Source organism: Fragaria vesca, linkage group LG2, assembly GCF_000184155.1.
Source record: "Fragaria vesca subsp. vesca linkage group LG2, FraVesHawaii_1.0, whole genome shotgun sequence".
NCBI lineage: Eukaryota > Viridiplantae > Streptophyta > Magnoliopsida > Rosales > Rosaceae > Fragaria > Fragaria vesca.
The window spans coordinates 10,194,240-10,204,497 of record NC_020492.1 but is presented as its reverse complement, the minus strand read 5'-3'; the positions used below and the strand labels follow the sequence as shown (position 1 = coordinate 10,204,497).

The window sequence follows — 10,258 nt, the reverse complement described above, 5'->3', positions numbered from 1 at the left end:
AATTTGTACCTACTTATAGGCTCTGTGGATATTAATTTGATCTTATTACAGTTAGCTAGTATTTATTTTCTTCAAGTTTTGGTCATTGGCTGCTGCAACTATGCGAATATTATATACAATGATTTTGTAACCTACTGAGGGTCAGTAAAATATTAAAGGTCAGTAACTCATATTTATCGTAATGCTACTACAGACTCAGAAAATGGCTTAATGCTGCTGACCTTCAATAGAGTCATCAAAATGGATGGAAAATGTGTGTCTAGTGGTAATTATGTAAAATATAAAATTTGGGGTCAGTTTGCTCAAAGTGGACTGGTAATTTGAACGAAGAATTCTTTTAATTTCTATTTGCACTAAAAAAGAAAAGAATTAAACTTATTTCTTTTCCATATAGGGCCTAGGGTCCTTGATTGTCTAAAACTTACATAGATATGTTTTTCATGATAGTACTATGTATTATTCTAGTTGAGATTTCCTCCAGCAAAGTACGCTAACGATCCAACTAGAGCACCATTTATGTATGTTGCAGGCTCTGAATGACTATAATCATTGCGATCATCTGGAAACCCATCATTCTGATCTGGTCCTCCAACAACAGCTCCGACTAAGATGTTAGGATTTGGATTTGATGAATAGAAGAACTGAAATCCAGCATCACAACCTATGCGTTGTGGATGAGTTGCCAATGAGGGCAATGAAGATCCTCTGTGGTGAATTCTCTTAGGATAGTTCGCTCCATACCCTACCATGTAGGACATTCTCTTAGGGTTTTCCCCTAATATGTAATCCACCTGAAATTTGCATCAAGTCAAGCCATGTATAAGGGTACGTGTGACACATCAAAACAAAGATTTTGGCCATTAGGGATTCATACTGATAGAGTCTAATATTGAAATCTCTAACATCACTGCAAGGAATCAAATTAAGTAGATTTACCTGTCTCTTGGCAAGGCTACTTAAAGCGCTAGGAGTGACAACAAGGTTTCCACAGTTAAATGTGTGCTTTGTGGAAGACATGAGTTTTGAATAGGTAGTAAGCAAGAATGTGATTGAGGTGACATATTGGAGGTTACTTCCAGGCAGCTTGTATATGAGCCCTCCTACGTACAATTTCAATGAATTCATTGTAAATCTCAGAAGTACTTGTTTAGATATTGGCAGGTCAGAATTTGATTGAACCCTTGAAGTAATGAGTAAACCGGAATGCACAAAACTACAAACAGATCAAATTTACCTTGTGTGTATTGTGTACTTGAAGAGGGTGAGTTGGGCAAAATCCGACACATAAATTGCTCAGCTTGTTGTTTATATGAGTCAAATTTTTTGTCATTGCTCAAGATTGCTTTCTGTAAAGCAAACCATTCTGTCAGATTACATAGATTTACAGCTGAAAAAAATTTAAATAGATGAAATCAATTTTACATAAGATTGTAAAAGTTAGATGATTGGCATGATATGGGATTTTACCCTTGATAGCAGCACATAAGCACCAGCATATTTGTTATCCCAGCTAAAGATATCTGGTGAATCACCACCTCCCATGGAATTCAAGAAATTGGAGTAAAAAGCGTCATTTGTTGCTGTAAGAAGCCAAGCAGCACCCCACATCAACTCATCCTGATGTTTTTTGTTCAGAGTGATCAAAAGGTTAGTACATAAGTTGAAAAATGCATATATAGCATGCATGGTGATTAGCTTCACTTATGACTTAGTATGTTGAAAACACATATCCTACAATTCACAAAAACGAAACAAAGTAGCATATATATTGTAAACTTTAAAGCCAAGCTAAAATACCTTGAATCCAGAATATGAGCAGTAAAATGGGCAAACTGCAGAACCAAGTGAATCACTATAGGAACCTCTGTACTGAATTGCAAATTGAAACACCTTCTTGGCTGTGCTCAATAGCAACGCGGAATATTTGGGATCTACCTTTCGAAAAACCATAGAAGCAGCCGCAAGTGCGGCTGCGGTCTCTCCAGCAACATCCGAACCCGGATTGCTTGAAGAGACAGAGTACACAGTTCGGGCCTGGTCCATGTCTTCTGGCCTGACCCAACACTTGTGGTCCGCGTTGGGGTCCCCGACCCCAACATAGAGCTTACCGGGCGTTGCTGTAGCACATTTTAGAAGATATGTTGCGGACCATCGGATTGCCTCCTGGGTGCTTGCTAGTTGAGGTCCCATTTTCTCGCCATATTCAAGTGCTCCCCATGAAAGCATTGTGGTGGTGAAGGCCATTGGCAAGTTGAACTTGACATTGTCTCCAGCATCATAGTATCCTCCAGTTAAGTCCACCTGCATGCCCAAACGTACGGTTTAAGAACTTTTCATGTTCCTTTTGCTTCTTAATTTCTTATAGCATGCACTGAAAACTCACAAAGGCTTATTCTCATTTACACTTACTTGCGCGAGACGGCCATCGGAAAGGCCAGAATTAGACCTCCAAGTCATCTGTTGGGCGGCGCCGGAGGGGAGCTTCCCTGACCTCTGTCCATGGAAGAAGAGAATGGACTTTGCAAGAGCATCTCTGTAATTTGGGTTGCCTGCCTGCACTAATTGGACATTACCAATAGTGGAGCCAAGTGATATCAATACACAGATGAAGAGGGAGAAGAAAGACAGAGTAGTGGTTCTCGACATTGCCATTGGTACTTGATCTTTCTCACCAATGTAAGTCCCCAATGGGGCTGGGTGAGGGTGCCTTTAAATAGGGGCGGGAGAGCCCCAGTCACCATGCAGCTAATTCTGGCTATTTCTTCGAGTCCTCCTTTAACTATTCCTAATTTTTTGTCTTTCGAAATACAATCACAACTTGACTCCCGCGGTTTTCCAAATTTATAGTTCATCTTGAATAAATTTAGGATATGTGAAGCACAATGATTATTGAAAAAAATTGTGCTGCTTCCATTTAGCTTATTAAAAACGTAAATAACATTTAATATACACATATCAATATGGTAAGAAGCCCTTACAAGGATTTTATATCAATTGGATTGAGCATTTTTCCCTTTTTCTTTTGAAAGCGGATTAAGCGTTTTATAAGTGTAAACTTTTATTTCCATTCTATTAATGTTGAAAATATTTAGCTGACTACGCCAAAGATTTAGAGAAGTTATTTGTTCTCCTACGTTGTTATCGATGTAATTATACATAGGGTTTAGCCATGTATCATGCATTACATGACGTGTGTAGTGCCACTCAGAAATGCCAAAAGGAAAAATAAGGAAGGAAAATAAAGAAATTAAAAAAAAACATTTATTTCATGGGACAATAATGCCTAATTACACCAAATTTTAAGGATTAGACACTTAAAAGGCAAGGCTAGCTATTACCATTTTTTAATTTTTTGGTTCTTTCTGGCTTCTAGTTCATTTCGGTTTGATTAAGAGCGTTGTTGAAATAAAATAAAAATTGCCAAACCCCTATGAGAATCCAGATTGCATCGCCAACCATGCATGAAAGATGTAATGTGCAACTTCATACACATAGCAGCCTAGCATTCTTTTCCACTGTCAAGACCATGCGCGCATCTTCAAATTAGAGTATTCTTGCATTAATGCATACCGTGTGATGCATCAGAAACCAAAAGCTTTCATTTTGATTTATAGACTGACTAGCATCTTGACCCGCACTACGTTCATGTGTGAATTTTTTTTTACTATTACAGTTATGCTCAAAGTCTGATTTCCCTCCTAATTTTTAAAAAAAAAAAAAAAAAATCTGAATTCCCTCCCACATTTTAAGCTTCTTTCTTTCTGTTTTTTTTCTTGTTTCTAACATTGTAATTACTAATTTGTCTTTCATCTGTTATAAGACATATGTTAAAGTTTTAATCAATCAAGGATATTATAGGTAGTTCAAATATATTTGTACCCAGCGTTGTTGTGGCGGTTTCCGTCTATGTGGAGATTGTGGCGTGGTAGTTCTGCTGGCAGTTTTTTTCAAGTTGGGAGACGGAGCGAATGCATTGGTCCGTCTGCTTCTTGTTTTTTTCTTCTTCCTTTTTTCTCTCATCCTCTCCGTAGAATACTCCCTCTGTCTTTCTTCCTCTCTTCCTTTTTTTCTCTCTCCTTCTTCCTCTCTTCCGCATATCCTCTCTCTTTTTTCTCTCTTCCTATCTTCCCGTATTGTTCTCTTCCAGCTCTGTTTTGCAAAGTTACAATTGTATCCTTGCAATGATTTTTACACATAGCTGTAGATTAATAAAACTTGGGTTTTTTAGGGAGTTCAAAAATTTAACTTTTGACAAAGTCAAACTTTCCTTCTGGCTTTATTAATAGCAAAGATAATGTCCAACTACTTTTCCGTGGCTGAAATCCTCTGTCATTTTTCCTATATCCCACTTATTTCTTGACATGTGTACAGCCACATCAACAAGTTAATAGAGTTAAGTCCTGCAATATATATTATTCGTTTAATAATGATTAATTAATTTATTACCCAATATTAACGTCTCCAACTATCCAACTCTGAGAATGAACCCAGATCAAAATCATCATCTTCTTTCATCCGCGACATTTAAATCATCTAATTCACAAAGTTCTACTTCTTCTGCTACCGGAGTTTAACCCTACTACCGGATTTCAACAAGAATTCTGAGTTTATGACCATGAATCCCAATTCACTAATTGTCATCCTCAATCAAAAATTTTCTAACCAAGAATGCCAAACACACCCATCAACTATGCCATCGGAAAAACAAACCCATCAATTCTGATATTCTTCTTTATCATCCGATTGAACATGAATTCATGTAGTATCATAATTTTCTTTTTCCAAACAAGCCAGAAAGTATACAAATCACTTCATGTAATTGATAATTGGCCATGTTGTACGGCTAACTGAAAGAAAATCCAATCACAAGGTCGTTTAAGCCATCCAACAAAATAAACATCAAAAACCAATTCGATCTAGATAGTGCACAGTAACAACATTCACCCAGTTCTCTTCTTTCATGATAGAAAGAAGGCTGTAAAGCACTATTCTACATAATATGAAAGTTCCCTTGGTGAGTTTACCTTCTTTTGAGACTAAGAAATAAGGAATATTTGATAAGGGTTCGTTCAAAGAAGAAAGTAGAATTTGATCTGGGTTTGGTTTATATGTGATATGTGTTGACTGTTCGTCCAATTGAATTAGGCTTTATTTTAATTTATCAGTAAATTACATATTTTCTACTAAAAGTAATTTCGTCAAGTCCCAGTTAATTGTGTTGACGTGGCTGTACATATGAGTGGGATACAGGGAGAGAAACTGACAAAAAGTGAGGATTTCAACCCCTTTTCCATAGCATTGTTGGACAAAAGCAAAAACAAACAAATATCCCCACGATTTGTGGTGGGATACACAGACGGATATATAGGACCCCAATTTGGGGATCATCAGTGAATCAGATATAACTATTTACAGTTAGCTGGTACATATATAACTTCTATTGAGATTTGATCCCAGCAAAGTATGCTAATGGTCCAACTAGAGCACCATTTATGTATGTTGCAGGCTCTGAATGACTATAATCGGCACGGTCATCTGGAAACCCATCATTCTGATTTGGACCTCCAACAACAGCTCCAACTAAGATGTTAGGATTTGGATTTGATGAATAGAAGAACGGTTCAAAACCACCATTACAACCTATGCTTTGTGGATGACTTGCCAATGAGGGCAATGAAGATCCTCTATGGTGAATTCTCTTGGGATAGTACGGTCCATACCCTACCATGTAGGACATCTTCAGAGGGTTTACCCCTAATATGTAATCCACCTGAAATTACCATCAAGTCAAGCCATGTATTATGCATTTGATCCTGATACTCTAGTATTGACATGTCTAACATCCCAGGAAGGATTCAAAGTAGATTTACCTGTCTCTTGGCAAGGCTTTTTAAAGTGGTTGGAGTGACGACAAGGTTTCCGCAGTTAAATGTGTGCTTTTTGGAAGACATGTACTTAGAATAGGTAGTAAGCAAGAATGTTATTGAGGTGACATACTGGAGGTTACTTCCAGGCAGCTTGTATATGAGCCCTCCTACAATTTTAAGAGATTCATTGTCATTAGTACCATGTATATCAGAAGAATGAATGACTTGTTCAGATATTGGCAGGTCAGAATTCAGAAGAATGACTTGTTCAGGTATTGGCAGGTCAGAATTTGATGGAAGTCTTCAAGTAATTAGTGCTGGAAAGTACAAACAGGTATAATTTACCTTGTGTGTACTGTGTACTTGAAGAGGGTGAGTTGGGCAAAATGCTGCACATAAATTGCTCAGCTTGTTGTTTATATGAGTCAAAATTCTTGTCATTGTCCAACACTGCCCTCTGAAAAGCAAACCATTATGTCAATTATTACATAGATTGACAGCTGAAAAAAAAAAGAATTTGATAGATGAAATCAATTTTAAATAGGAAAATGCTAAAGACACCAAAAAGTTATACAAAAATGTTATCCCAGCTGAAGTTAGATGATTGGCATACAAAAATGTTATCCCAGCTAAAGATACCAAAATGTTATACAAAAAGTTATACAAAAATATGATTGTAAAAGTTAGATGATTGGCATGGTATGAAATTTACCCTTGATAGCAGAACATAAGCACCAGCAAATTTGTTATCCCAGCTGAAGATATCTGGTGAATCACCACCTCCCATTGATTTCAAGAAATTGAAGTAAAAAGCGTCATTTGTTGCTCTAAGAAGCCATGCAGCACCCCAAACCAACTCATCCTGATCAAAAGGATGATCTAAAGGTTAGTAAGTTGAACATATATAGTATATTGATCAGTTTCACTTATGAATTATGATATGTTGAAAACATATTCTTGCAAATTTCAAATTGTCCAACACGGAGACCAAACAAAGTAGTACACTAGTACATTGTAAATCCAAGCCAAAAGATAAAGTACCTTGTATCCAGAATATGAGCAGTAAAATGGGCAAACCGCAGAACCAAGTGAGTCACTATAGGCACCTCTGTACTGAATTGCAAACTGAAACACCTTCTTGGCTGTGCTCAATAGCAACCTCGAATATTTGGAGTCTACCTTTCGGAAAACCATAGAAGCAGCCGCCAATGCGGCTGCTGTCTCTCCAGCAACATCCGAGCCTGGATTGCTTGGAGAGACCCAATACACAGTTCGCGACGTGTCCATGTCCTCGGGCCTCTCCCAACACTTGTGGTCCGCGTTGGGGTCCCCGACCCCAACGTAGAGCCTACCGGGCGTGGCTCTAGCACATTTGAGAAGATATGTTGCGGACCATCGGATTGCCTCCCGGGTACTTGCTAGTTGGGGTCCCAATTTCTTGCCATATTCAAGTGCTCCCCATGAAAGCATTGTGGTGGTGAATGCCATTGGGAAGTTGAACTTGACATTGTCTCCAGCATCATAGTATCCTCCAGTTAAGTCCACCTGCATGCCCAAACGTACAGTTCAACAACTTTTCATGCACGATCCTTCTACTTCTTATAGCTCTGAAAACTCACAAAGGCAGTGTTATTCTTATATACTTACTTGTGCGAGACGGCCATCGGAGAGGCCAGAATTGGACCTCCAAGTGATCTGTTGGGAGGCGCCGGAGGGGAGCCTGCCTGACCTCTGTCCCTGGAAGAAGAGAATGGACTTTGCAAGAGCATCTCTGTAATCTGGGTTGCCTGCATGGACTACTTGGACATTGCCAATACTAGAGTGCAGTGATATCAACACAGAGATGAAGAGGGAGAAGAAAGACAGAGCACTGGTACTTGACATTGCCATTGGAACTTAATCTTCCTCAAAATTAAGCACCAATGCAATGAATGGTTATTATTGTTAAAATTCCAATGAATTTGTTGGGCCGGTGAGGTCCCTTTAAATAGGGGCGGGAAATCCCCAGTTACCATGCCGCTAATTCTGGCTTTATGTTCATCCTTCAACCCTAGCTGCTTTCTTCTCTATTTAACTACCTATTTTTCTCTTGACTTTCGGAATAGAATCACAACTTGAATCCCCACGGTTTTCCGAATTTTCAGTTCATCATGTGTAAGCTTGATGAAGCTATAGGATGTACATATATATATGAACATGTACGAAACCAAACACGTACTATTATAAATAATATCTTGAATGTGTATCTTTATGAAATATTAGCTACTCATTAACTTCTCTAAATACGTAATTCATGCTTGTACACATTGAAAAAAAAAAAAAAAAACCACTAGAGCACAATATGTGTTCATTTTGCCGACAAGTACATATATGGTTCTTTGACGGTATTTACATGCAAGAGTCTTAGTCTTCTACACACTCTTTTAAGAGTTTTGTTAAACTATATCAATGTATCAAATAAATAGAAATATTTTCTTTTCTTGTAGGGGTAATTGAACGCGATAGTAGACAAACTACGTATAATAGTAGACAATATATATCATACTTGTACGTATGATACTAATCTACAGATGTACTATGCGGATTGCGGAATTGGTATAATACTGCACATATAGGCTAGCTAGTCCTCCATCTCTAAGTTTGAGTAAAAGAAAAAGAAAAATTAATCGTTATTTACATAGCTATGCTAGTTCGGATTACAGTTTCTTTCTTATTTAAGGAAGGTAGACTATAGCTTCAATCAGTTAGTTAAATCACAACACCTTAGCAACTTAAACATAGACCGAAGTTTTCATGGTTAAAACTATGAACTATGATTGTTTTCATAAGCATCATCATTCTCATTATCTCATGCATGCTGCTGCTGAGTACTGACCCCTCCCTCTTTCCCTTCGCCAGAAAGCCATACACATGGTGACATGCGTCCATACTCATACCAGCCCCCTACCAGCCACTGATCGATGCGATCGAGTTTAAATTTTTTAAACCCTAAAATGACTTGGACTATAAGCAAGAAAACGAAACCCCTAGCTAAAAGTAGATTAAAGAATGATCTACTAGATAGTCTTGAAAAGTTTGTTCATGCGTGTTTGGTTTATGCCCGACCATTGCATACAAATGCCTCGTCGATGGAGAAAGCAAGTCCCTGATTTGAGGAATGAGATCCTCTCTCTCAACTTTATTTAGGGTCATGAGAAGCAGTAGTGACCAAAAATATTTCCAAAATAACTCCCACTTCCCTATGTAATTCATTATTTCATGTTTTCTTTTCCAGACAAATTAAGGGCATAATGGAGCCGCTAATGGCGCTTCTTTCTTCCCTGGAATGGCGTTAACAAATCAATCTGAATATTTCGATTTGAGATAACAATTGTATGTTACTTTTGATTAGAGTCTTCTATTGGGATCTTCCTTATCTACTTTGTTCCTATGCTTTAGGACTAAGTTCTCTCAAGCTTTTGGGAGGCAGTAGTTTCAATCCAAAGGAAGAACGTAGCCTCATTCAACACTTTACTTGTTCCTTCACGTACTGATCAACTTGATCCAATAATCGATCCAATATATATTTCGAGAATTAGTTCGATCTTAGACATGTTTGAATAAATCTTCAAGTTGAGTCAACTTGACCAACTACCTTTTCACACTGAGATTGGAGGGAGGTGTCGGGAAATAATCATATATATGATATCACAAATATAATATAAATTCAATAGAGTAAGAAACATAGCAACGTATGATTAAGATTGCAAGTGATGGTTCGATCATAATATACGAGTGCAATAGTGATTGAATCCAATAAATAAAGAATAAAGAAAAAAAACAGACTTGATGTACGTGTTTTCGATTGAGGCATGTAAAATACATTTGACTAAAGACAAATTTCACTCCTATCCTGCTGCTTGTAGTTCGATAGGCATTCGTCTTGTAGAATACAATAATCGATGATCCAAAATAGACGCACCGAAATTTTGGATTCTAACGAACCATAAAATGTATTTTGTACTTGCTTGACACGACGAATATTTGTAGAAGAAATGAGAAATAACTCATGGATGATAATCTCTTAATTATCCTTAAGGAGATATGATTGGGTTTATATAGAATCCAAGTGAACCAACATGTCCGTTCATTTATCTTCTTCAAAGAAACACTAATTCCTAAAAACACCTATTGGGAAAAAGTGCGGCTATTGGGACCTCCAAATTTGCTCAATATACCTCTCATTCTCTCTACACCTCCCTTTTACTTTTTAATATAAGCATTTTCTCACTACACCTCATTTCAAATTCTTAACATAACCTTAGTTATTTATTGACATATATTTCAATTAATTACTTACTTTACCTCTTATTCACTCAATAGACCTCTCATTCTTTTTTTTCTTTTTTTTT

The 10,258-nt window shown here is 37.4% G+C and overlaps 2 protein-coding genes across 2 annotated transcripts; both read right to left on the bottom strand.

The window, feature by feature from the left end:
- Positions 1–461: 461 nt before the first annotated feature.
- Positions 462–2,610, bottom strand: LOC101293067 (endoglucanase 9-like). The gene is made up of 6 exons (XM_004292351.1): positions 2,410–2,610; positions 1,798–2,301; positions 1,468–1,617; positions 1,235–1,346; positions 937–1,100; positions 462–791 (listed from the first exon to the last, which is right to left on the bottom strand). Exons 1-6 carry the CDS (start codon positions 2,455–2,457, stop codon positions 462–464), a joined length of 1,308 nt encoding a protein of 435 aa, XP_004292399.1. The 5' UTR covers positions 2,458–2,610.
- Positions 2,611–5,437: 2,827 nt separating this feature from the next.
- On the bottom strand, positions 5,438–7,715 carry LOC101292769 (endoglucanase 9-like). Its single transcript, XM_004292350.1, has 6 exons — positions 7,515–7,715; positions 6,909–7,412; positions 6,580–6,729; positions 6,213–6,324; positions 5,871–6,034; positions 5,438–5,770 (listed from the first exon to the last, which is right to left on the bottom strand). Exons 2-6 carry the CDS (start codon positions 7,353–7,355, stop codon positions 5,438–5,440), a joined length of 1,206 nt encoding a protein of 401 aa, XP_004292398.1. The 5' UTR covers positions 7,356–7,412; positions 7,515–7,715.
- Between the last annotated feature and the right edge of the window lie 2,543 nt (positions 7,716–10,258).

Coding starts and splice junctions, on each gene's coding strand:
- LOC101293067 (XM_004292351.1), bottom strand. CDS start 2,457: ATGACTTGGAGGTCTAATTCTGGCCTTTCCGATGGCCGTCTCGCGCAA. Junction 1,101..1,234: donor AAGTACACAATACACACAAG/GTAAATTTGATC, acceptor AATTGTACGTAG/GAGGGCTCATATACAAGCTG. Junction 792..936: donor GTAGCCTTGCCAAGAGACAG/GTAAATCTACTT, acceptor TGCAAATTTCAG/GTGGATTACATATTAGGGGA.
- LOC101292769 (XM_004292350.1), bottom strand. CDS start 7,355: ATGGCATTCACCACCACAATGCTTTCATGGGGAGCACTTGAATATGGC. Junction 6,325..6,579: donor CTTATGTTCTGCTATCAAGG/GTAAATTTCATA, acceptor TTTGCTTTTCAG/AGGGCAGTGTTGGACAATGA. Junction 6,035..6,212: donor AAGTACACAGTACACACAAG/GTAAATTATACC, acceptor TTAAAATTGTAG/GAGGGCTCATATACAAGCTG.